The following is a 27516-nucleotide window of genomic DNA, read 5'->3' on the forward strand; positions in this document are numbered from 1 at the left end:
CTTGCGTTGGTGGTTCCTCTCCATCCTGCCATCCATCCCCTGGGATGTCACACGCCATGGTCCCATCCTGCCCGGACAGTGCAGGGCACAGCGAGGCCACTGGTGTGGGTTTGGAAGTCACTGGATCTCAGGAGGTCACCCCACCCCTGGGGACCAGGCTGGCTCATCCTGGAGAGCCTCCCCCAGGGCTGTGTGTCTGAGCATCCCCTGCATTCCTTGGTGCCCTGTGACCGCTGCCATCCCTCCCATTCCATCAGCGCTGGGGACACGCTGGCTCCAAGGCTCTCTGCCTTCAGCCCCTGATCTCCTGGCTCTGCTGGAGAACACACTGCACATCCCGGGGTCACAGGGATGCTCGAGTCCACAGGGCCCAGAACTCAAACCAGCAGGCAAATAAAGCTGCTCCTGTGTTTGTTATTTATCGTGTTACTTCATAAGGTCTAAAAGCACAACGTGCGTTCCTCAGCCACTGGTCAGCCTTGGCTCACAGTCCTGACTCTTCCAAATTTAAATCAAGTGCTCCTGCCCACATTCTGTAGGGAAGAGGCATCCCAAGGCAGCGAGCACCCAGTCCAGCAGCATGAATTCACCTGCCCTGCATAAAGAATGATTTGCTTTCCAGCAGGAATTATCCAGCACTATTGGCTGCTCCTCACAGCTGCCCCTGGCCCTCGCTGACAGCGTCGCCCAAACCTCCCTGTCCCCGCCAGAGGCACAAAGGGTTAACGATCTCCTGCTGCCCACAACCATCGCTCCTCCACCACCACGGCCCCTCAGCATCCGTACAAAGGGCCTGATTTAATCCGGGTTGCAGACGACTCACATTGTACTCGCAGCCTCGGAGTGATGTTGGGTGATCAGGTTTCCAACTAATATCCAAGGCGCAGCCCGAGCACTGAGCGGGAACAAAGGCACCTTTGTTACTGAAGAAAAAAAATCCCCTGAAGATATTAGCAGTGCAGTAGAGTTCAAACTGTTAAATGATTCAAATATTATTTAATGAATACATTTGAAATGAGGTCTCGCAACCCAGAACACTTTTTAGATCATCATTTACAAAGAGCCGCCTCTTCGCTTACTTCTTTATGAAGTTGCTGCTTTCAGATTTCAATTATGGTCATTTTGCTCCCAGCCTTTTTCAGGGACTTCCCCTGTTGGTGTAGCTCAGTTCTTTTTATGGTATAGTTTAGACAGTGACTACTGGGTTTTCAGGAGTCCTGATAATCACATTCCATTAATTTACCTTGGACTGTGTGGGAAACAAGGGAGACAGAGCCTTGTGCAAAAGGAGCAACAGCATTAGGTGTTGTTCTAGAGGGTGCTAAAGCCAAGCTTATGAAACAGAAATTTGGTAAAGAAGCATATCAAGATTTTTAGCTGGGATTGGAGAAGCTCTATAGTTCAGGTTCAAGAAATATCTCAAATTTCTTGTGTGTCTTGGATATGCAATTCTAAACCAGAAAGCCATGTAATTTTAGATATAAAAATTAAATAATAAAGGTAGATGGGGTTCAGGAAAGAAACATGTCTCCAACCTTAGGAATAACGTTTTAAAAATAAATTAGGGCTTCCTGTGCTTATAGCAATAAGAAATCCAAGGCTGCTCTGAAGCATGGACAGCAGCTATTGTCCCTAAAGGGTGACAGCAGCACATCTGGGGCTGTGCTGGTGCCTGCTGAGAGGTTTTTAAAAAATACAGCATTAAATAGCAAAAGTGGGGAAAGAGTACCAGAACAAAATTACTACAAGTATCAGGATAAGTACCAGCATACCAGCAAAAAACAGCACAGGGCAGTGGCAGAAATAGCTCCAGACTTTCTTCAGGTTCACTGCAAAGAAATCTCCTCCCCTCACACCAGGCACCCTCCTGGCTCTGCTGCCAGGGGCTGGGACCTAAACAGCCTCTGCTGAGGAGACAGGGACAGCAGCACATTAAGGATTTCACTTAACTCTCATTAAAGGTCCTCATGCAGGTGATGCCTCAGGTGGAAGCAACTGAAAATCTGCCTCCAAAACCTGGGCTTGACACATTATCATCATAATCTTTATAACTACTGTGCATGCCAGAACTCTGTGGTAGGGTTTGCACACTGAACTCTGCCCACAGCAGGCAACAAGGAGGAGAGGAGGCTCCCAGGAATGAAATGTCTGCAGCCATCACTCTGGATAATCTCTGCTTCCCGACAATTATATGCTCTTGATTAAAATTAATTTTTCATATAAATTCAAGCAAGTAGAAAGTCTTTCATTAAAAGTTACAAAACTTCAAAGAGAAGCTTTTCCCAATGACTTTATCAAGACAGAATTCAACGGAGAAGACTCTTGAATTGTACGAACTGAATAAAAACCACAGCAACAGCCTCGTGCTTCAGATTTTGCCGTAATATCATAGCACTGCATTTCAAGGACATGATGTAGCTCCTAAACATGGCTGCATCAACTGAGGCTTGGAAATGCAGAGTAAATTGTCTTACAGGACATTTTCAGATTGCTCAGAGAGGATTTAGAAAGACCTGAGGGTGGAAAATCCCAAAAGACCCAAAAATCTCAGCAGATTTTTTTTCCCTGACATTTCTCAGTCTACATGTAAAGGTAAAAGACAGAAATCATTCTCCTTTCTCTTCAGTGATTAAAAATCCTTCAGAAAAAAAGCAAATTCCTTACAAGTCTCCTTTAGATCACACTTGTGCACAGCCAAGTGATGGATTTCAAAGGTTACTGCTGGAATGTGGTTCCCAGCAGTCTATTGCAGTGAGTAACTATCACGTTTACATATCCATTACATCAAAACTACGTTACACTTCCACTGCTTCCTGTTGGCTCACCATCTGGAAGCTAAACAAGCTGGTAGTAAAGACAGAATTCAATTCTGCATTTAGCAAAGGAGCTGTACAAGCTTTGCAGCAGGCGATTGCACAAGCTGAGCAGGCAGAGCCCTGCCCCAGAGCCAGCCCAGGAATGGGACCCCAGGGAGGGACACCCAGGAGCCCCTCAGCCCATGGGAGGCACTTCCCAGCCTGCAGCCCCTCCTCATGCCCAGTCCCACCTCTGCCAGCCCAGCTCAGCAGTGCCAAGGTTCCAGGTGCTGCTCAGCCTGAAATCCCAAACCAAACCCAGCCTTTGGGACCCCAAAAACGCCAGCTCAGGAGCAAAATGTGAGTGCCTGAGATAAGAGACAGAGCTTTTTATGATCAAATTTATTTAATTAAATTTCATTGCCTGCTTTACTTGTCAGTTGCACCAGAGACTGCCAAAGGAAACAAAACATTGTACATTCACTACAAGATTCTCTCAAATGTTCACAACTAGTCCAAATCCATGGAAGTCATAGGGCCCCTTTCCCTCTGCATTGCAATACATTAAAAATGGCAGGACACAAACTCCAGCACTGTGACCTGAGCCCTTGGGTTCCAGGGGTACTGAATGACCTCTGTGTGTGGTTCCAGGGGTACTTCAATGACCTCTGCATTTACAGCCCAACCTCCTGGTGGTACAGGAGAAATAAGCACTGAGCTAACCCAGAAAGGAAACCAAGCACATGAAATACTGTGGGGCTGGAGGGGGGCTGGTGCAGCACACAGGGGAGGCACCAGCACCAGGCAGGTGTGGCAGTGCCAGCGTGCCCAGCACCAGGACAAGGTGCACAGCACCCCTGGCCCTGCTGCCAGTGCAGGAATGCTTTGTCACTGATGGTAACAGAAATCAGAACCCTCCTGGGAAGGCAGGCAAGGCTTGCCCTGCCAAAGCTGCTGGGAAGAAACCAGGCGTTATTAGATCTTTATCTAACTAGTGCTTTTAAAAATACTTTTTCTTTGATCTAACAAGCATTAGGTTAATGTCCTCCTGTTATGTGCTCTGAATAGTTCCTTAAACATGCTGAAAACCTTTTCCCTTTGGAGTTTCCTACAGGAGGCATCTGTTATCCCAGGGGCTCTCACACATCAGCCCCACACAGACAGCAGGGGAATGTGTCAGGGGCTACAGCTGAAACTGTCAGCATATTTCAAAGTCTACATCTCCCAAAGTGTATTTCCAACATGAAAACAGCTAAAATCACAATTATATTCCATTGTTGTGTGTGAAATCCAGAATGCTTGCATGGCTTCCAAAGGGAAGCTCTGGAAAACAGCCACTGCACTGGCAGGAGTATTCCTGGAGGGAAGGGCTGACCCTGTCCTCACTGCCCAGCCTAAGATACACTGGAAAATGCTCTACAGAAACTGTCAGTGTATACTTGTCTAAAAAGCAGGTTCTGAAAAATTTCAAGTTGCAAACTACTTTATAAATCACAAGCCATTTTTCCTTAGTCTTGCCAATTTTAATGAAGAAAACTGTTAGCATTTCAATGTACAAAAGTCCAATAAAACATGATTTTTTTCCTTTTAAATCAGTGAGTGGGTAAAGTTTGGGTTAAACTTATTCAACAGTAACAGTCTTCCAATTTCCACTAATAGAAATTTTTTTTTCTGATTTGACTAGAGGATAATGACAATCCAGAAATAAATAGCTATAAATACATTCATTGTTCCTATTCCAAAAACTCATCACATAGGGAAGACATAAAACTGAAATTAACTTGTTTGAGTGTTCCTTTACAATGAGAGATGGGCAAGTTAGAGCAGAGTGACTTGGACAGGAGAGAAAACAAGTAGGGCAGAAATTGGTCCAGTATTGACATTCATGAACATACCAGTTAGCAAAATTCATCCTTTAAATGACACTACTCAGTTGATTCTTTTATTTGCTTGGGGTATACATAATGAAAGCAAGTTTTCCTTGGAATCTTTGCTAGGACAGGTATAGCACCCAGAGAGAGACACTGTAACCACCCCTTGTGTCTGCATGTGTGTGTGTAGTTATATACAGAGCCATGCACCCACACACACAGCCAGGATCCGGCACCGGCGTCCGTCCGGCGTCACTCGTCATTGGCAGCACTCGTTCCTCTCACTTGGCCTTGGTTACGCAGCTGTGGAGAGAGGAAGGGCAATTCCTGCGTTAGCAGCTGCTCCAGACACAGCTCCAAACACACAGGGAGATTATCTCCAGGGAAAAGCAGGACAGGGCCTCAGAGTCACACCAAAGCAATGCCAGCTCCTGAGGGAATCTCAGCGGGAGCTGTCCTTGGTCAGGACCTGCCCCCAGGGCTGGGAGCAGCTCCCTTCACTGGGGAGCCCACACGGATCAGTGGCATGTGGAACCCTTGGGCTGGGATGTTACAACAGTGCCTGAGAGGAACAGCAGCACCAAAGGGCTGGGCACAAGCACCAAGAGCCTCTAACTCCTGGAGAAGCTGCTCCTGCAGCAATAGCTCTGACACAGTTGAGAGTTCTGGGTGGAACTGGATTTCTAAGAATGGAACTTGTTTGGAAGGTGATGCTCCACAGCTTCCCTAAGTGACAAGGACCAAGTCCAGAGATCACTTTGCTCCTGTGTGTGCAGCGAAGTGATGCTGGCCTGTGTGACTGGAGCCCAGAAGGGGCGAGCATTGCCACGACAGCAGCACATCCCACAGCTGGGTGCCTGCACTGGGGGAGCACCAGGCACCAGGGCAGGTGCCCAGTGCTGCAGGAACTCTGCTCCCAGCCTCAGAGCCTGCACAGTGCCCACCTGCTGTCCTGGGCACCATGGGCCAGCCCCACCTGCTGACCACCACACCACTACCGAGCAGGAGGAAGGCAAGGCCCACATGGGTTATGTGGGCATTCAGATGATTTCTGCTAGCAATTCCCATCCAAAGAACATCAATCCCTCTTCTCCTTTTCCATCCAGCAGTTGACTTACACAGCTCGCTTTGCCTCAGAACCTACAGAGAACTCCTCTAGACGTCCGCAGCCAAAGTGCCTCGAACGGAACCCTTCTTACGCATCTGAAGTGAAATAAAAGGTGAGCTCCACACACAGAACCTGCCATGCTGTGGTTAGTATGAGACAAGGAATGACCTGCAGGGCCAGGATCTGCCTCTCCCTGGCCAGGGCCAGCTCCAGCTACAGCTCAGGGGGTTTGGCCATGCTATGGCATTTCTTTTTGGCAAGGAGACCTGGGAACTGGAGAGCAGCTGTAAATAATGCTGCTGGAATTTTTACCAAGCCCACGATGCTCCAGCATGGAATCACTGCTCAGGACACCCAGTGTGGCATCTCTACCCTCACACAGGCATGAGAGAGGTTGGTCACAGGGCTCTGGCTGGATCTGATGCTTTCCTACTCTGCACTGATGAGCTGATGCATGTTTCATGGAGCAGAGGTGCTTCTCATCTCCAGCAGCCAGAGACAGAATCCACCAAGTGAAACATAAACAGTGATAAAAAGATGGACTGGGATAGAGGAACTCTGGAAGAACACTGATGAGGATTCAGAGAGTAACAGAAAGTAACAAAAGTAGAGATCCTGACTATAAAAATCGACTGAAGATGAAGCACAGGAGCAACAAAAGAACTGGAATGTGCACAGAACCCAGAGAAAGATCAGCTCAGAGCAGGAGGAAGAAAGGGTGTTCATGAGGAGGGGAAGAGAGCCAGGGAAAGAACATGCACTGCCAGCCCTGCTTTGTGCCAGGTTTGGCTCTCAAGCACCACAGAACTGCCTAGGGCTGCCCTGGCCACTCCTGAGCACTGCAGGGACAAATCTGTGTCACACTGAGCACCTCACCCCTGAGCACTCACTCCCAGAGGTCCTGGCCATAAAACACCTTGTGGTGTACTGGGGATGTAATGGCAGTTACTGGTGAGCACAATGGATGGAGTAGTTGAATATGAAACAAGATGACAAATTATTTTGGATAAAACTAGCATTGATATTATTTGGCAGTGACATTTTTGCCCTTAGGTTGTCTAATAATGCACTGCACCATAATCCCATGGAAATTACATCATTTAGAGGTGTTTGTAAATACCCCTCTTGCAATAACTGGAAAACCCCCAAGACAGTAGGTCCTCACTCCTCTCACATTTCACAGAAATCTGGGTTAGTGTAACATCATACATTTATCTTGTGAAAAAGAACAAACCAAAACAACCCAACTTTTTCAACAATACACAAATTCCAAATTCCTGACACTAACATCTTACACAACAATTTGCAAAAAACAATTTGCCTTTGCAAAATGAGAAAATATTAAGTAAATACATTTGATGTTTAAGAATGAGGATAAATGTTAGACACATATGAGCTGGGTTTGGCTTAAGGTAAGAACTAAAAGAGCAGCAAATGTTTTGGAAAAAAATATGTAAAAGGAGCTACTTACCAGTGAGAAATGTGAAACAAAACATCCACAGTCCAGAGAGACACAAAGGAACAATCTCACCATGCACACAGGTATGTAAAATTCTGCTGCCTCTCTCCAGCACACCTCTGGTGTGCACTCCTCACTGCCACTAGCCTTGCTCAGAGAAACTGGATAAAGTCTGTTTCAGTCCAAATTAAGAACTATGGATGTGCAAAGGGAACCCTTCTGGCAAAAGTCAGTTTAGAGAGGACAGCTGTTATGCTTCCTCCTCCACAGACACCTGGGAGCTGGTGGCTCTAGGAACAGGATCAGGCATCAGTTATAATTCGAGAAGAAATCCCCTTGATTTGAGAAAACAATTGCCAAAAATACCCAAATGCCCATGAGAGGGCACAAGATCTACAAGAGTGAGTGAACACCAACCTTGTCCACAGCACATTCTGGGGCTGCTCACCCAAACCCTCCAGCTTATGAGCAAAGAGCATTTGGTGCTACAGCTCAGCACAGGACTGTGAAGAAACACTTTTCCAAATGCAGGAAACATCCCTGCACAACACAGGCTGTTCCACACTGCCTGGAAAGCCCCTGGAGGGCACAAGTGGGGAGGGAGGAGCTGCAGCTGCTTTGGGACCAAGAGCAAAGACTCACCAGGCACAGAGCACAGAAGGTGCCCCAGGGCTCCTGTTCTGGAGCCTTGGGCAGCCAGGTCAGAGGTGTCTGGCATGGCTCAAAGCAGGCAAACAGCAAGTTCAGCTGAAGACACATTGTGTCCTGGAAGAACCAAGACACTGGAAATGTCTGAGTAACCTGACTGGGTTTGAGGCATGAAGCAATTGTCAAAATGGGAAGGAAATACAACTGCAAATCCAAGAATGGCAAAAATGCCAGTGGGATTGAACATGGGAAAGGTTCATGGAAAAGGTCATGGCCTAAAAAGACTCTACAGAAGAAAGCTTCCTTCCCAGCCTGGGGTGGTGCTCTGCCTCTGAATGGAGAGAGCAGGGACAGTGCCCTAAGGCTGGGCTTTCTCCCAGACATCACCCACATGGGTTTGGCCCTCACAGCCACTAAAGCAGGAAAACTGACATGATCCCAGCTGATTTTACTGACTTTCTTTTTGGAAGACTTTGGTTTGGTGTGCTAATCAGAAGTGGAACAGCTGACAGGTGACACAAACTTGCTTGAAGAGAAAAAGTAATCAGATCTAGTGATGAGCAGAAATGAGACAAAGCAAGACACATGATGGAATGGGACAGTGACAGCTTTGAGTTCCAACCAACAAGTTGCAAAAGGGCCCTGAGTGGGACTGTTGCAGTGGGTGTGGTGCCATAAACACAGAGATAATCCTGCAGTTAATGACATCAGAGGTACTTACCTTAAATCAGCACAGAATGCAGGAGCCCAAGGGGCCACAGTGCCCATCAGCCATTGCCCAAACACACACACACAGGCAAGGACACCACACAACTTGCCTCAGTTTCTGCACAGATAAATCTGCAGCTAGAAGCACACACAGCCTTAAAAAAAAGCTTTCTTACCGCTTCCAGCTCCTTCTGGGTTTCATCCTCCATCCTCCTGATGTCCTCCATAGTCAGCTCAATCCACTTGTCAATCCAACAGAACAGCTGGCGGTGGAAGTTGGTAAATATCCTTTTTTCTTGCTTTAAGAAGATAAACAAGCATTAGATCACAGGCAGGACTGGTCAAAGGCTGGTGAAGTGATAGCAGCTGCTCAGTTTGAAGAGTTAAAAGCTTCAAGTGAGTGTTGCTTCACACTGCTACAGATTCAGCCACCTCACACCCCTGGATCCAATTTAAATTCACCTCATCTCTCAAACTGACCTCACCTTTAATATGGAAAGAATGAACAAATTTCACTATCAAAAAAGAGTTTCAAGAAAGTTCAGCCATTCACATTACTTGAGAATTATGAAGAATGTGGTTAAAATCTGTTCCAGCTCCAAGGTGGCAGCAGCCAAACCAGAACAGCCACTTCCTGAAGACTCTGCTTTTTTTTCCCTAGAGAATTTTTCTGGCAATTCCAGTGAAACCCCACTTGCAGCAAACCAAGACACAAATGGTTTAACTGGCTGGGGGAAAGGACAGGAATTCCCTGGCTGTGAGCAATAGGAAACTGCAGCAGTGCTCCTGCTCAAACCCCCACATCAGCACAGCCCCAAAAGGCAGAAATACTCACCTTTTGTATAAAATTTTCCACTTTGTTCTGCAGTCCCCACCACTTAAATTTGATGGTCACCAATTTGTAAGCACACATTTTGGGACACTCCTCATCAGTTGCTAACTCTTTCTGTTAGAAATAGAAAAGAAGTTTTAATACTTTAAAAGTTCAATTATTAGAAATTATAATTCTAATTAGAGCATTAGAATGAGAAATAATATAATTTATAGTAAATTAATTCAATTTAACAATGTTGTTATGATGATAAAATATGATTATTACAGAAAAACAACATTCTAATCAGTTACTTGTGGCTGTTTCTGACAGACTCCCTGTGATTCACTCCAGGGCACAGGAGTGGGATGCTCAATTCCTGTGGGGATCTCTGGTGTGCACACACAGCTCATTCCCTCCTGGGACAGATTCTGATGGCTGGCAGGGGGGTGCTGGCAAGTTCTGTGCTGCTTTTGGGGTGTCACTGGGGTGTCACATGAGGGATGTGCTGGGCCACAGAAAATTTGTTCCTCAGCTGGAGCTGAGCCAAGTTCTGAAGGAACCATGAACTTTGTTCTTGTGCTGATAAAGAATTCCTAAGGCTGTAACAACAGTTCCTAGTGTAGAAGGTATTCCTACCTTCCAGTTTGGCCCCAGAGGTCCTCTCTTTGTCTTAACTGACTGGAATAATGCAGGATCTTCATCAGCTTTGTAGTCCTGTAACATAAAACACTCTGAGAGTCAGAAAACACCACCAGATTCAGTATCCCACTGTGTAAAGCTTCTGCTGGAGCAGGATGGGAGCAGCACAGCTGCCAGGCTGCCTCCATCACACCTGCTCCCAACACAACACAAGAGCTCTCCAGGGCTGCCCTGTGCTGTGCACAATGTGACATCTGCACTGTCCCTCTGGGTCTGTCACCCCTGAGCGGAGGAGAAGGAAATAATTCACAACCAGCATGCCAAAGCTATTCATGGCCCCTGCTGGGGAGGCAGAACAGGAGGGAAGGAGGCAGAACAGGAGGGAATCCTGCTCCTGACTGCATTTTAAAAATTTCACACAAGCACTGGATAGAAGACGTTGTAGTGAATCAAGCTATAGCAATGGATAAACAATTTTGCTCTATGTAACTAATTGTTGGCAGAACTGCTGCTGGTTTGAGGCAGCAACATGCCAAAGAGAAACACAAGAATTCCACCTCTTAGTGCCAGTTTTATAAATAAAAGCAGGTACTGCATTGAGACAAGCCTGAATTTATTGTCACTGTGTGAGCATCCTGCCAAAGCAGAGCTCACTGTAGTGGTGTGAGGCATGAGGCATTCAAACTGAGCTCCATGTGCAGCCTTGATCTGCCTGGTTTATGGGGTGGAATGATTGGTCTGGGTACCCCAGGGACATCCACATGATGCTGTCACCTGCCATCCTAGCTCCCACTGCACAGGGACACTGCTAGAAAGCAACTATGCTCTTGCATTTAGGACCCACATAAAAATAACCACAGCTGGAAACACTGGGGAAGAAAATGTTAACTATGAGTAAAATGTAGGAGTGAAAGCAGAAATTCCAAGGAAATAGGTGGAGTTTTCTATGCTAGAGACAGAAGCTTTGAATCAAGACCTTTTAGGACTCAGTTAACCCAAATCCTATTAAGGACAGGAAAAACCTTTTATAGACTAAAGCCCAGATGGACAGGAGAGCATTGTAGGAACTCTTCTCTACACACAAATCCTACAAGCATGCAGGGAAGAAGACTGGACTGGAGCCAAAGTACAAATAAACAACAGTTCTTTGCAGAGTTTAAGGAAAATATCTGTGCAGCAAGAGCTTAACTCCTGACAACAACAAGTCCTTCTTAGGAAGAAAAACAGGCAGCTGCTGGAGCAAATATTACAGCTCAAACCCCTGAAGCCCTCTGGAAAGCTAGACAGGCAAACATCAGCCTGCAGCAGCATAAGAGGACAGAGGAGCAAAACCATTTCAAAGAAATACACACATAGCATTTCCCAGGCAGTTTCTGCTCAAAATCTCAGTATAATATGCATGAATGCAACCATCCATTATTAATAATGATTTAGAGAGACTGTGAGCCACATTCAATAAAGTAATATCACAACAAACCCAGAACCTGGGCCCTTCTTCACAATTCTCAGTAACAGAGCTCCTGAGAACTCATGGTTCACTATCAAATGGTATAAAAATTCAAAACAGGACAGAATGATTTTAAGAAAACTTTTAGAACCTAAAATGACAATTACACAAGTTTGATGCTTGATCTGCAAACCATGAAAATGGAACTGAACATGGAGTGGCACCACACTAACTAGGCAGGTGGACACAAATTCTGGCTTTCCAGCTCAGTACTGTATTAGTGTTTTAAGCAGGAGAATGTACATACTACTGGTGTTATGAAGCAAAAAACTCACATACAGATCCTGAGGAAGGCACCACCTACCAGAACTCCCCTCCAACATCATCCACACTCTGACTGCTCACTCACAGCACACCAGAAGACCAGAATCAGGTTTATCCAAGTATGCCACACTCCCACCTCAGTGCATGATTCCCATCTCTCATAACTCAGTCACCAGCACCACTGTACACTGCCCTGACAGGCACTGCTGTGTTTTATATAAATTTAGCTAAAAGGCTTTTAATAAAAAATGCCTTGCAATCACTGCCATCTCCTGAGGAGTCCTGCAGCTGCAGCACAGCTATCAGGGGAACCACTGCCTGAGATCAGATCACCTTTGAAGGAATGCCAAGGTTCAAATGGGAATGGAAGCAGCCAGGCTATCAGGGACACACACCGTGGTGCCAGGAGGTAAAGGTCACTGGGAACAGGCTGGGAGAGATGAATATTTATAAACAGCATGAAAAGAGGGTACAAAAATAAAAGCACATCATATTTGTACACAGATAGGCTGTCCCATGGGATGTGTCACTGCATGATGATTCCAAGGTTCAGCACTAATAACATGGAGCTGTTTAGCTGCCTGTTGTGATTAATTAAGTCTGAAATGACAGAGATCCACCTATCAAGCTCTGCAACTTGAGAATCTTTTAACACTTCCTTACAGACTACAAATAGCAATTCCTATATTCCAATATATTTCCTCAGACTGTAGAAAAATGGACAGCACACAGAAATCCAAACTCCAAAATCCAAATCCCTTCGGACAAAACTGTAACTTCAAAACTTTCTTTCAAGTAATAAAAATCCACTATGACCTAAACAAGACATTTAATGTCTTCCTTGTACAAAAATACCTATAAACCTGACTTCAATTTGTTTTCACTACACTCTGCTTTTCTACAAATTATTTCCAAAACCACAGCCTCCTCTGATGTTCATCAAGTGCTCATTTTTGCTTACACTTTAAAAAGTCTTTCTCTCCTGGCAAGTCACTTTTATATACAAACAACATAAAGTGACACAGACTGCATGCTGGAGATGATTAAGGGAAGGCAGGGTTAAATGTGTATCTAAAGAAAGTCACAGCTGTCACCTAAATTATTTCTATACATACTTAAATGAGCATGAGTCTTGGCAATTTTGTTATGATGTAGCTGAACTTTCAAGAAAAAAAAATAAATTCAAGTTCCACTACCTAAACTTGATAAAGATATCAGCACAAATAGAAAGTGTCTCTCCTGAAGTCCTAAGAAGTAAAGAGAGAGAAGACAAAGGCCAGAAACTTCAGGCTTTTATAACAGAAGAGACTCCAAGTGTGGGTCCCAGAGGATTCCTGATGTCTCATCCCAGAAAGGGAAAACAAGAAACCAGCAAGGATGTCAGTCTGCAGGTAACTCAAGAGTTACCAGGGTCTGCTAAGAGTTTAATCACAAAGCCAGGCTTTGGTTAATGAGGTCAGGACTTAGCAAAACAGAGTTTCTGGGAGATGAAATGGAAATAAAAAATTCAATCACATGGTGAAAATGAGTCCCAAGTATTCCTACACAAAAATGGACTATACTGTGAGCTTGAATCTGCAAATACCCTGGAAATGGTGCTAGAAGTTTATAAAAAGGAAACAAAAATGTAGAAATGTAACAATGTAGAAATGTACATCAGAAGAGACTTAAGACTCTGGATGAGACCACTCTGCACTCACTTTTGAGACTCTGTAGGTCAAATACACAAAAAAAAAAGAGGATTTTGTACTGAAAATAGTTCCAAGGACTTCCTGCAAAGAAGTCCTCTTCCCAGAATGTAGGATATCCAAGCATCTACCTTCAGAAAACAACAGTTAAACAGTATAAAGAGGCTCTCCTTGCACAAAACCAATCACATTTATTGTGCAAACACAGTCTCCATATTAGTGCCTATCATTTCCCTGCTGCCCAAAAACTATTACACATCCAACAGTCCAGCTGTTAAAATTTAACAAACCAGGCAACAGCCCTAGCAGATCCAGATGTGCAGAAAGAATCTGCAGTAAAACCAAAGAAGGAAGGCAGGCACATCAGTGAATGGTTCTGTTAAAGACACTTCTCATGCCTCTGTTGGGTGAAATCCACTCCATTTAAACTTAATCACTAAAAACACAAAGCACAAGTGGAATCTGCATGCTCCATCTCAATCTCAAGAACAGAACATTTACTTACTCCTGGTTCTACTTGAGTTCTATCTGCAATGTCAATGTGGACAACCTCAACACTCTTCCATGTGTTTGGATCTAAATTGTGAACCTGCAAAAGAAAAAAAAAAAAAAAAAAAAAAAAAAAAAAAAAAAAAAAGAAGGAATTATTCCCATGCTGGGAATCCCACAGTGATCACTTGGTGCAGTACATGTGTGTGCCAGGGAGTTTTTCAGGATGCTGTAAAGGCAGCATTCTCCAAACCTATCCCTTCTTCCTCTGCCTTTCTAAAGGGAATGATCTCCACAATTACAGTTTAATTCACTCACTAATCAATTTCAAACCAGCACAAAGACTTCACTTCTTGTGCATTCAGGAAACCTGCATTTAAGATTAAGCTCTATTCATCTGTGACATTTGTTAGCACTAATGAAATCAAGCTGTAATTAAGAGTCATTAACCATTCCATAATCTGCATGAAGTTTTGAGCTAGAAAGAAGGTGTAAGAATTCCAAGTGCAAAAATGCAGATTTCAATAACCTGATCTCACAGGTTCCCAGAATCACAGGACTGCCTTGAAGGTGGACCAGGTGCAGTCTGAGGGTGTGTGAAGGTCAGAGGATGGAATCAGCTCCACACCTGTGGTCTGTCCAGCACACTAAACCCAGTTACAGCCAGGGGAGCTGCCCAAGAACAATCCCCTCCTGTGCAGCACATCCAGAGCTACAGCTCACCCAAGCACTGGACACAGCCTGACAACTACTCCTCTCTGGATGGTTTGTAAATGTTTGTCACTACAGATCAAAATTTTCTTTAAGCGACACATGAACCAAAGTGACTGACTGGGGAAAAACCAAGAACATCAGCAGCTGGGATAATTCAGAGGCAGCTTCAGTATTTAACTAGAGCATTCACAGATCAACTCCAGTGCTCTTGTGAAATCTGTTTTCAAATAAACTCATCAGCCTAACTCTCAGTAGCAAATCTACAGTAAAAGAAATGGAATTAACAAAAGGACCTCCTGAAAAGCTATTTAAGTATTTGCATGAAAATCAAGCATCTGTATTGGCCTATAAACAGAAAATCCAAACCCCTTCTCCTGACCTCCTTAGATGAGACAGCTTGACCACCCTGCAAGGACCTGAGAAATGCTTTTCTTGCTTTACTCACTGGTCAGGCATTGACTTTATGCAGTAATTATCCACCATCACCAGGTATAAAATACTTGATCTGCACAAATTGCATTAAGGCTTAGTATCCAAACCCCAACTCACGTTCTCTGTTGTTCCCAAATCTGGTTTATGCCAGGTCTCAATTTTTATGAAGAAATCATCTTTCATGTATTCATTCTGTAAGAATTAAAAGCAAAAGGCACAAGTTTGATTACATCTCTCTGCTGTAAGTTTAGATAAATGGTATCTACACACATGCCACTACTAATCCCTTACTAGAAACACAATATATTGAAATTACCAGAGAAACAGCCCCTTACCTACACATAGAAATAAGTCTATGATAATCTTAGAGTACTAAATTAAAACCAGTCATGTTTAAGAAATCCAGCTCTACCTGTGCACACCAGTAGAAATAACCCTGCCATTTGCTGTCCTCAACCCTGAAGTTCCTTACCTCAATGTTCAAGTAATTTTCAAATTATCAATCCTGCAGTTAGATGTTACTGTACAGCACAATGACAATCATAAAGCTGGATCACAATGGTCCAGCTGCCACCAAACTGTACATGTAAAGTCAGTGACAGAGCCCTGCTGATTCCAAAAGTCAGAGGGCACACACCTGTGTGCTCAGGTACCACAGTGAGTCAAGCTCAACAGCTCAAACTCACTTGTGTCACATCCACATGGTAACAATCTAAAGCATGTTTGCAAGGGAGCAGATAAAGCAGTTTAACATTTAACTAAAAGTTGTCCTTAAACATGTCACCAAAACATGTAAAAAAATCTTAATGATGTGTCTCCCATGCATCTTAAAAAAACAAACCCAAATCCTGAGCTGTGCTGATCCACTTAGGCTCCCAATTACCCCATTTTAACTGGGGCAGGAATTCATTTTACAGCAATGGCATTTCAGACAGGCAGGGACTGATTCCACTTCCCTGCATTCAGGAGTGCAGAAGCCTCTGATATGTCACTTTTCCCCTCCCACTTTTCTTAGCATTATGTCTTACCAGGACAGACATTATGCATCATAATTAAAGGCATAAAAGAAGACATAGAAAATGAAATAATTTCTCTGACAAATTACAGTTCTAATTACAGCCACATGCAGACAAATAAAGCACAGGGAGTTGCTTTGCTGTACTCTACACCAGGAGTCCTAGCAAGGCACATCTGACAGGCAGGAGCCAGACAATTGTAATGGCAGTAACAGATAAAATATATCTCAAAAAACCCCAAAATATGATTGGTAGGATTTCAAATACTCACTGTCACAACTGGAGTCATTGGAAAACACGTGCAATGCAAAGGAAAAGAAAACACAGACCATCATTAGATACAATTGTTTCTGAAGGGTTTCACATATTAAAACACCAACAGAAGAACACACAGGGGGACACTCACTTGTTCTACAGTAGGGATATGCATTCCAGGCCTTCTCATGGAACACCAGGGAACCTTCTGGAGCAATCATCCTTACAAACCCAGGGACTTTACTGGGAAAACAAACATGGACAATGTGTTTAAAATCCTGCCAGCTCAAATTCCTCATTGATTCCTCCCACTCCAATAAGAAAGGCACATTCTACCCAAGCATTTGAGGGGTTGTGATGTACATTGGCACCTGCAGTGAAATAGACAGGAACTCAAAAAAACTTTCTGATCATGACAGGGTTGAGAAAAATTGGGAAAGGTAATGATAAGGTGACTGAGAGTGAGCTGTGTGATCATGGGGAGTGCTGTGCTATCCCTCCTCTTGCAGAGCAGCAAAGACACCTCCTGAAGAAGAGCACAGAGCCCTCACCTCCAGCTCCCTGGCAAGCAGCTCCTGACCTGCAGCAGGAACTTTATGTCCCACTCATCTCTGACTCCTGTCCAGAGCAAGCAACAATTCCTTCAGCCATCCCAAACAAGTACCCCACATATTTAAAATCCACAGTATTTCACATTTCCCCACTCACCAAAGCACTCATGCACCATTCAGCAAATTAAGCCTCACCTTTCAACATTTCTTGCTCAATACCAAGGGACTACAAGACTTTTCTCACCTCTTTAAGTGATAGATTTTGTGAGTATATTGTCCCTTCTCGCCATCCTGTTCATAAGGCTCATTTTTTAAGACCTGAATTCCTTCCCCACCTCCTGTTTCGTTTTTGCTAGCTTCTGCCACGGAATAAAGCTGCCCAACTTGATACTGCAAAGGGAAGAGAAGTCAAATGTTAGCACCAAAATTGCCAAAACCTTTTAACATGTTAAAAACAATTAGCTGTTTCCTCTGACAATTCAGCAGTACAAAAAAGACTATCAGCAAAATAAAATACATCATAGAAAAGATTTTTAGTGAATTCTGACAATTTTTTGGCAACACATATCTGCAGCTCACAAACACCAGGTCTACACCCCAGCTGTTCCACAGCCACCCAACACTTTGGTGCACATCATAATTTCATTTTTCCTATCCCAAGAGCTAGGTGCATTTGTTGTCCTTCAGTGCACCAAGAAATGTCAATCTGGAGTTTATAAATTTTGGAGTGACTGATTTCCAGCTCTGAGCCTTCCCAGTTCACACTTTCAACCAACTAAATGCCCTTACAGGACCCAGGAAATGCACCCTACAGAACAAATGTGGTATTTCCCTCAGAAGCACATTCAGCACCCTGTCATGACAGAGATCCTATCATGACTCATTGAACTGCACTTCAGTGCCATTGAATTGCTGGCTTCAGGATGTGGGAAGACAATTCCTTCACCTGTGGCTTCAGGAAAAGGCTTGGAGTCCCTCAGTGCTGGATCAGCAGCAAAGTGTTGCCACAGGGCACAATTGCACTGCCGGCAGTGGAAAGCTCGGTGCTGCATTTGCTTCCTTGGAAATTCCTTGCTCAGAACAGGAACCACACCTGTGTCACTCATCTCTGTCAGTGCAGCCACAGCACAGGGAATGTTTGCACTCAGGCTGGCCACATTTCTGACACAAAATCCCCTCCCAGCCCTGAATAAAGCAGGGAGGATGATCAGGACATACCTCTTGCACGGAGCAAGGTAAAACCACTCGGCTGAAAAAGGAAAAGAGAAAACTCAATAAAATGAATCCGTAGACTTCACTTGCAGATAACAGATATAAGACAGATGCTGAAGAAAGAAGTGTCAAAAGGAGCCAATTCAAGTTTTCTCTTCAGAAATCTCTGTGACAGGAAGGCTTTGGATATAACCCAAAAAAACCAAGTAAAGTTCAGTGTCAGACTCAAAAGGAAACACAAGGGATGGAACATGTTAGAACCCGCACAAAAGAGCCAGGAAATCTGAGATCTACTTCCAGCTCTGCCACAATAACTTCGTGTAATGCCAAATTTGTTTATAAACTTTTCAATCTACACATTACCTGCACTACCACTGACAGTCACTGGACTTTGAAATAATTAGCAAAAGCCGGGACAGAGGAACAAACCAGCCCGAGCTTCGCTGGCAGGAGCCCCCGGGGCACGGATCTGCCCATTGCCGAGCCGGGAGCAGGGCAGGGCAGGGCAGCGGCCCCGCTCGGGGCTGTCCCCGCTGCCACCGGCGCCGCTCGCTGAGGGGAACGGGCACGGAGCCCCCGGGCCCCGCCGCTGTCCTGTCCCGGCCCGGCCCAGCCCGGCTCCCGGCGCGGAGCTCGCGGAGCAGCCGGTGCGCGGCCGCGGCTCTCGCTGCGGGCAGGGCCCGCCCGGCCCCGCTCGAACCGTGCCCAGCGCCCGTTCCCATCACGACGGCTCCGCCGCACCGAGCGGCTCCGCGCCCCGCAGGAAGCGGCGACCCCGGGGCCACACGGCAGGAGCGGCGCGGGCGGGCCCCGGCGGCGGCGGGCGCGGCTGGGAAAGCCCCGAGGGGTCGCGGCCCGGGCGGGGCGCTGGCGGGCGCTGCGGCGGTGGCGGCGGCCCCGGTGCCCGCTCGGCTCCCCCCGGCCCGGCCCCGGCGCGGCCCCGCCGCCCCCACTCACAACTCCTTGATCAGCACCATCTTCCCGCCGCTCCGCGCACGCGCCGCTCCCGGGCCAGGCCCCGCCCCCGCCCGCGCGCCCAATCGCGCTCGGGCCTCGCCCGGAGGAGCGCACGCGCCGCGCCCCGCCAATCCGAGGGCGCGCAGCCCCCGCGAGCTCACACCTCACCCGTCGGCAGCCAATCAGAACGAGCCGGGCCGGCTCCGGTGCGCCTCCGCCCCCCCCGTCGTTGCTGACGGGGTGACGTCATCGCCGGGCGCCTGTGCGGGGCATGAAGGGCCCGGCGGGGAGCGGGGCCAGAGAGCGGGACCGGGAACGGGACCGGGGGTGGGGCCGGTCTGGGGCTCGGTGCCGGCGGTTCCCGGTGCCGAGCGCGGCCCTGCAGCGCAGCGGGACGGACCCTCCGCACTGCCGGATTTAACACCCCGGTTGGCCGCTCCGCCCTCACGCCGCCGTTGCCGGATGGGGTCACCCGCGGCATGCGGGACGCGATGAGTTGCAGTGTCGGTGAATTTCGGGAGCCCGGTTCCGCTGTCACACCGGCTCCGCTGCCCTGGCGGCACCGCCCGCTCCTCTGCCTCTGGCACACTAAAATCCCCTTTTACACTTTTCCAATCTGCTTCTAGCGAAAACCCGCGGATCGCAGCTAACCCTGGGCTGCCCCTGTGTTGGCACACAAATGAAACCACAGAAAATCCGTACAGCTTCGGTTTCCGCGGCCAATGCCGCCCTCTTGTGAAACCATTTCTTTTCGCCTCCATCGCAGTCACAGGAAGGACAGGGATTAAAAACGACCTGACAACTGCAGAAGGTTCCGCCGGGCTGGAGCTTCCACCTTCAGCTGGCGCTAAAAAATAGAAAGTTAAAGGTGTCTGCAGGTCTGAAAGCTCAGAAGCATTGGAAGAAGGCAGAAATCAGCCCGAAGGGGAGGAGCCCTTCTGGCTGTGAGGAGCCTGGAGGACAGGAATGGCAGTGGTAGCTCAGGGGTGTGATCCGGCCAGTGCACGGCAGTGTGACAGGGACAAGTTCTACCGAGGCTCCTGGCTGGGGGCTGTGAATGCCACAAAACAATCCTTAGCAGAATCCAATTACCAAATTCCTTCAGGTAAATAATCCAACACATTGCACATGTTCACAAACACAGGAGCAGCAAATGAGATAAGAATTGTTTTGATCATTCTTTGCTTCTCTCTGTTCAGAGGACATGTGAATACCACAGAGGGGCAGAGGGATGTGACCACCCAAGGCCCGTTCTTTGTGTTGAATTCGGCTTTATCCTGGTTTACATAATGATGGAAGTTAATCCTGTGGCAAAATGTTGTCCTAAGAACAAAGTAGCCAGGAGATATACTTCCACTTAGAGGTTCTCAAAAGTTGTAATTCAGGGAAAACTGCAGGATTTACTTTAAATAATGTATTCTAAATGTATTGATTTTATGTATTTCAAATATATTGATTTGCTTTCTAGTTCCTAAGAATTCCCTTTCATTTTTATCTCCAGATGTTTTCCACAGCCATGCAGGCTTTTGCTTTCCCTCTGTTTGAAATGCACACACAAATGTAAAATGAGGTAAGCTGGAAAGAAAAACCAACCACAAGGTGCACACTTGTGTTCCAGTGGTTCCTTTTCCCCAGAGGTGACCCATGGCTCTCTCTGCAGCCCCCCAGCTCCCCTTTCCCTGGAGAAATTCTACATTTCCTCTTGCCAGGAGCCAGAACCAGTGAGGCACACTCCAAAGGACAGAAATCCAGATAAAAATCAGGTTGTCAAACACTCTTCCCTCAGATAAAAGGCTGTAAACCTTCAGCAGGCTCTTCCCATAGACATCTGTTTCCATGGAAGTCCTTGAGTGGTGACTCAGGCCTGCCCTGGCTCTGGCCATGAGGAGCAGCAGAGATCAGGGCTGTAAATCAGTTTCCCCAAGCATTCAGGATTTTCCTTTATTTGGTTTTTCAGAACGCTGGCAGCGTGCAGGCCCTGCTGCTGCTCCTTCCCCATATGGACAACATTTGTGTGGTGTTTGCTCAGTGCCCAAAGCCTCTGTTTACAGCTGCCTCCTGCCACACACCAGTGTCACAAGCAGCCACATCCTGCTGAGCCCAGGCCTGGCACACACAAACCACTGGAGCCCACTCCAGCACAGCCCCTCTCTGGAGGAGGGAACACTGCCCCAGGAGCTGCTGCTCATGGCAGGGCTCCAGCCCAGGCTCAGAACCAGCACTGTGGGTTCAGTTTCATGTGTCTCCAACACTTCCCTGCAGTACAAGGGCACCAGGAAGATTTAACTCATCAAGTTCCAGCTGGCATCAGTATGGGGAGAATCCCTCATCCCTTTAGCACTGGGCTCTCTCACAACCCTCAGAGCTCCTCCCAGCCCTGCTAATCCTCTTCTACAAGAGATAAAAGTAAATATTGGTGCTCCCACCAGGTGCCAGGAGGAAGAAAAGCAATTTCCAGTGAGCACTGGTGACAGGAACACTGCACAAAAAGGGGAGGGAAGCTCCAGAGGGAGCTGAGGAGAGCTGCCCTGAGTTTCAGCCCCACTCTGCCACAGGACACTGTCACACAGGGGAGCTGGGTGTGGGCAGAGAGCAGAGAACCAACAATCACCCATCCCCAAATCCTTCCAGATCAAGAGACTGAGGCACTGAGAGAACTCATGCTTTAATAGACACTGAAATCACAAAGAAGAAAAGGCCAAATGCCTTAGCAATTTCAATAAAAATATGAAAATCTTTTTACATGGTAAATTTCATAATATAAAAAGTTTAATGCTGTCTGGAAACAGAGTTTTAATTTACAAAGAAAGTCCATAGAGGCCAAACATGGCTAACACTGCACGTAGGGAGAGCGAGTGCTGAAGGGCTGCTGCTGGGAAGCCTCTGCTGAGCATCCTCCTCTCTGGGTCACTGCTCTTCTGCAGCTGAGGGGAGCAGTGCCCACACACAGTGCAGCCCTGCTGGGCAGCATGGCAATGCAAAGAACCCAAAACTGCTCAAACCCATCATCACCATCCAGCTGAAACTAGCAATGCTTCCTGACAGATTCTCAGACACCTCTGTGCCCCTGGATCTGTTCTGCAACTTGGAAGAGATGTTCACAGAACGAGCTTGCCCTAATGAAAGAAATTATGGCCTGGAGTGATATGCATGGGTGTAGCACTCCCTCAATGCTTTTTTTGTTTCAGTAAGGTATGATTAAACAGAAGGAAAACCAATATCAGGCCAGAGGTACAGGCTAACCAACAAAATCAAATTAAACTAGATTTTGATCACAGGGGTTGTTTACTGTTCCCATTTAGTTGGACCTAAAGACAGTCAATAAAAAATCTGAAATCTCACACAGTAAAACGTACAGGGCAAAACCAAAACATTCTGTGGCCTTGGGGAACGGTTGCATGTGGCAGGTTTCATGTGAAAGTGGTCAATACCTAATTGTTATTGCTCACTGTATTACGCAGTGTTGTCACTTGTACCATGCACAAATACAACAACGACAAATGCATTAAACCCACAGAAGGAATTCTAACAGCAAATGGAGAACATGTGATTTTCATTTCCTGAATTTCTCCACGAATTGGGCAAACCTGATAAAACTCTTTTGTTTTTTTTCCTCACAAAGGGGTTGTTTCTCATTCAGGAGGTGGAGGAGTGAGGGACAAGGTGTGCAGTGTCTCCCAGCCACGAGTAAGCATGCATTTCATGGCTCCTGGCAAGCCAATGGAAGTGACCTGTGCCAAGTCAACGGAGACCTATTTCCCAAAAGACTTGTTCTAGTGACACTCACCTTCCATATTTATACAACATCAAATTCCCCAAATACTGAACTTTCTCTACATCTGAACCCTTCCCTGCTTCTAATGCTCCCCCCTCCTTAAAAACAACAACAGAAGAACCACTCCCCCACACCCCCCACCCCGATTTAGCTCTGTCTGAAAGCTTTAAGCCAGCATGAAACCTGCTGGAGCACAGAAATGGGTTGTAACAAAATGGCAGCATAGAATTTCTACAGGTTAAAAGATCCTTTAGTTATGGAAGTAAACTACAACAAAGAGGCTTATTTCTGGCGTGTTATGCAGCACTACAGGGAGTATTTGCTGTTGCTATAAACAAAAAGCTGCCCACTTCCATCCTGGGTGTTCCTGGGATGTCGTTTCAAAAAGTTTATGCTGGTTAGAAACAGAGCAGGTCACATGAAGTCTCTCAGCAGTCCTGTGACCACAGCAAGTGGCACGATCAATAGCATCTCTGTCTCCACAAGGGGCAGATGCTGTGCTGACTCATTTTGGCCCACTATTCTAATTTCTCCTGCCAAATGACACGAAGGTTTAGCACCAATCCATCACAGGAAGATGTCAGGTACAGACAAATAACTTGCACCATAATGAGTTGAACAGATTGACTCAACTGTTCTGCTACATTGTGTACGAGTAGGTAACTACTCCTTCTCTCTGCACTGAAAACTTTGGTGATCTCCCCTCCCTTGTTAGCTGGCTGTAACAACCCAGCCCAGTATCCTTTGCCTTTAGTGCTTGTGTTCATTTCTTGCCACAATGAAAAGGAAAACAATTCTCCTGACACCAGCAGACTCCAGAATATTCTCACAGCACGCATCTGATTATGCCTGTGAGTAAGCTGAGCCTAAGCATTCTCATGTTTCCATATCAGAACTGAATTCTCTGCCCTGCTACCATGCTTTTCCTCCAAGATCCCTTAGAAAATCACAAATTATCAGATCCACATTTACAACAAGAGCATCCAGCCATGCTAAGTACAATTCTCTGCATCAGCAACATACTCTGGTACGTCCACAGAGCTGCCTGCACTCTCCATCCAGCTGCAAGACTGGAAGTTGACTTCAGATCCAGCTAAAACTCAGGGCCTAATGAATTCAGCCTCACAACACCTCTGTGAGGTAGCTAGGTAAGTATTTACTATCCCCATTTAGATAGAAAGGGAAGACGAGGCACGGAGAGGTGAAGTGATTAGCCTTCAGTCACTCAGCCAGTTCTGGGAGTGCAGAACAGACACCAAACCCTTGGTGAAACAGTGCTCTGACTTCTCAGCCTGGGAATACCTTGTGTGGATCTGAGCTCACATGGTGGGGTCAATGCTGCTGCACCCCACAGTTTCAGTGCATGCAAACCATCACTGGGATCCTGATCACAGCACTGCATCCCACAGCCACCTAGAAACCATCTCCAGCCTGCCCCAGCTCCTAAACCCCACCTAGCCTAGGGAAGCTGACTGTTTATGTCGCCCTGGGGGTGCTCTTGGTCCCTTTTCCTCCACATGTCAGAGGGCACTCAGGTTCTGCATCCATCCCCTCCGCCTGCTGCCTCGCCTTCTGCCTCCAGCTGCACCAACACTGGCACACCTGCTCCAAAGGAAACCTCCCCCCACAGCAAGGAGAAGGCTCCCAGACCTGCCTGTGCTGAGCCCTGGCAATGATTTAGCAGGATCAAGGAAGGATTTTTTTGGCATGGTGATGTCTGAATCACACACACTGATGTCACATTCTTGCCTGCTGTGGAACTGCAATATAATGTTCTGAGCTGCAGCATCGGCTATTCTTTTCTGTGCTCACTGAGCAGACAGAGATGTAAGTACTGCCCAAAACTTGCCAGGATAAAAAGTTCACTTTCACAATGTGGTGTGCCAGAGAGACCAGAGCACTCAATAAAACCAGAACTTGTCTCTCTGACACACTCATTACCTCACACACAGGCTCACCTGTCAAATGTTTGTTAAGCCCCAAAATTTCCTTTGAGCAGACCAACCAGCAAAGTCTCATCTGAGGGCTTTCCCTCCAAAAGTTACCTGAGATGCAGATTTTAGAATGGAGCACCTCTCTCCTCTTGTCTTTGTTTCACCAGTCTCTAAATGATGCATCAGAACTGCCAGATCCTGCTGCTATGGAGTTTTACTGAGAGCAGTTTCTGGTCTGGCCAACCTGGCAGAGGTATCTAGAGGCATGTGGTCTTCTCCTCTGTCAGCCTTGGCACGCAGTCGAGTAAATGGCTCATCTTTCTCCAGGCAGAGACTTGTACCCATGTTCTTTGTGGTACACAGCAATGTTCTGCCTCCTCTCCCTTTCCTCTCCAACCCCTGATATGTGTAATTTCTGTACAAAAAGCCAGCTGTAAAACTTCTGGTTAAGAAATACAAGGAGGTGGCTTAAAAGCCAGTGTTTAATGAACAGACAAGCAGATGCTTTGCACCTGCTGCTGCAAATACTGAATACTACAGAGAACCTGTTATCAGGTGAGTCTGGCCAAGGTCCTGATAAGGGAAACAAAACCCTCATGTGTGTGAGGCCGTGTGCCCCCACAGTGACAGCAGGCCAGCCTGTCCCATCCCTGGGCACTGCCAGCTCAGGGCATGGCCATGGCTGCTCAGCTACTGGTTCTGTTTTGGTAAAGGCAAGTGGGCACAAGCAAATACTTCAACAAGACTGTAAGTCATGAGCTGGTACTTGGGACATTTCAACATTTGGAGGAAGGGAAAAATCTTCCTGGTGACAAAAATTTATACCCATTCCCAGCTGGCAGCCTCAGGGGACGCACAGCTCCCAGAGTGTTGCCAGGTGAGGAATGAGCTGATGCCATGGAATTTGTGGTTTCAGGGCATCTGTGTCCATTTGGAGGGATCTTCTGTGGTGAAGCAGCAAGGTGTTGCCCAATAGACAGGTCCTTCAGTTCCAGCTTCTCTGCACTATCTTCTTTGCTGTGCCGTGGTGATAAATTGAGCAAGCTGAGGACATCTTTCTTGGAAGTCATTGTTCCAGGAGCTCCTCGGAGAATCTTTATTGGACCAGTGGAGTGGTGGGGAGTGCTTTGCCAGAACATCTTTAAGTTGTGAATTGCTTGCACTTTTTCATCGATGGCAGCCAACTTTAATTTGTCAATGTCTGGGGCATCAGCAGGGCTTGAGCGAGCAGAACCAGCTGAGGAATAGGAAAGAGCAGGAGATGGAGTGCTGCCACCAGGAGACTGATGCCCTGAGCTCGGAGAGATATTTCTGGGTGATTTAGAAATGTGAGCACTGTAAGGAGAGCTGGGATACTTGAGTTTAAAGGGAGGCTGCTCACTTAAGGACCCATGCGAGTCACAACCCGGAGACGGCTGCCCACTGTACTGACCTGTGCCTTCTCTGTTTGACATCTCCGACGTGGTGGGGCTGTTGTAGCCAGAGCTCACCTTCTGAAGGGATGAGCTCCTCGTTGGAGGCTTTGGTTTGATGGCAAGGGGTGAAGAAGCCTGGTTCCTGTGGCTGGAGCTGAGCGGGCGGCTGAAGGCGCTGGTCTCTGAGGAGCGGAAGGCGGACACGCCACCGGGGCTGGGAGCTCCATCCTCAGAGCTGCTGCTCTTGCTGATCTGGCTGCTGCTGCTCCTCTGAAGGCGTTCAACAGCAATGAGGTGACTCTGAGTTTCCTCCAGAATTTTTTGGGCCAACTCTTGTGGATCAAGCTTTGCATTGCTGTCCTCCTGGGATTTGACGGTGCTGTCAGTCTCAGTGCTGGACTGGTCAGATTCCCCAGTATCTGAACTTGCAAGTTTCCCAACTTTTTGGAAAGGTGAATTTGGGCTGGGGATGAGAGTCATTTTAACAGGAGAATTTGGAGTACTTATGCTCCCTTTGGAGTTGATGGATGCTTTAATGCCTCCGTTCTGACTAGTTTTGGGCTGTTTGTGATCAGGGGAAAATCTTGGTTTTATGTTTTCTTGGTAACTGGCCAAAGGCTCATTGCTGATTATAGAGAAACCTTCATACTCTTCCTCATCTTTGCTGGCTGCAGTGGCTTGTGGTGACAGCTGGCTCTGAGCTGCAGACCTGTGTGGATAGATATTCTTGGGCCTCTCATAATCCTGCCTCCCTCTGTGTCCTGCCCCATCCAGCATGTTCTCTGGCTTGGAAACAAAGCTCATGGAAGAAGCAATGGAGCTCAGGCTGTACACAGAAATGGCATCTGAGGCAAGGCTGTCTGGACAGGTAGGAGAGAATGGAGGGTTTTGATACTGGGGTACAGGGTTGGAAACAGACTGAGCAGAAGCCAGTGACTCCAGTGATGAGGAACTGTCCAGGCTAAGGCGCTTGGGCAGCTCTGTAGAATCTGAAAAAGAAAAGACAACAGTATGCACATGCCCCTAGACACACCATAAAATGAAATAAAACCAGGTAACATTCCAGCAGAATTAAGAGAAAATGCTACAAAACATGCCCTCAGGCTCTGTGCTACCTCAGAACAACCAACTAATACTTAGGTAAGGAAAAAGAAGTGCACAGCCCAGGCAAGAACCTCTGTCCAAGTATCCTAGATGGAAACTGTCAGTTCATTATCATGTATATCTCAACACAAAGAATGAATTATTTGTCCTCCAGTCACTGG

General features: G+C 46.7%; 2 protein-coding genes across 5 annotated transcripts in view; both read right to left on the reverse strand.

The window, feature by feature from the left end:
- Positions 1-4723: 4723 nt before the first annotated feature.
- On the reverse strand, positions 4724-19242 carry PITPNB (phosphatidylinositol transfer protein beta). The gene is made up of 11 exons (XM_064726803.1): positions 19128-19242; positions 18177-18207; positions 17203-17348; positions 16559-16650; positions 16424-16431; positions 15254-15328; positions 14007-14090; positions 10040-10117; positions 9425-9535; positions 8766-8888; positions 4724-4969 (listed from the first exon to the last, which is right to left on the reverse strand). Exons 1-11 carry the CDS (start codon positions 19145-19147, stop codon positions 4919-4921), a joined length of 819 nt encoding a protein of 272 aa, XP_064582873.1. The 5' UTR covers positions 19148-19242; the 3' UTR covers positions 4724-4918.
- A 2531-nt stretch (positions 19243-21773) lies between these two features.
- The window catches only part of TTC28 (tetratricopeptide repeat domain 28), a 108117-nt gene continuing 102374 nt past the window's right edge, over positions 21774-27516 (reverse strand). For all 4 annotated transcript variants that reach the window (XM_064727357.1, XM_064727355.1, XM_064727359.1 and 1 more), the window contains one exon: positions 21774-27240. In XM_064727357.1, coding sequence (XP_064583427.1) covers positions 25613-27240 — 1628 coding nt within the window. In that variant the 3' untranslated portion in view covers positions 21774-25612. The remainder of the gene's footprint in view (positions 27241-27516) is intronic.

Source organism: Zonotrichia leucophrys, chromosome 15 (assembly GCF_028769735.1).
Source record: "Zonotrichia leucophrys gambelii isolate GWCS_2022_RI chromosome 15, RI_Zleu_2.0, whole genome shotgun sequence".
Lineage (NCBI taxonomy): Eukaryota > Metazoa > Chordata > Aves > Passeriformes > Passerellidae > Zonotrichia > Zonotrichia leucophrys.

Excerpts from the sequence above, each read along its gene's own strand:
- PITPNB (XM_064726803.1), bottom strand. The coding sequence starts at position 19,147 with ATGGTGCTGATCAAGGAGTT. Across the intron at positions 10,118-14,006 it reads GAACTCAAGTAGAACCAGGA|GACTACAAAGCTGATGAAGA; the intron begins GTAAGTAAATGT and ends TTTATGTTACAG. Across the intron at positions 4,970-8,765 it reads CCCAGAAGGAGCTGGAAGCG|CTGCGTAACCAAGGCCAAGT; the intron begins GTAAGAAAGCTT and ends CTCTCTCCACAG.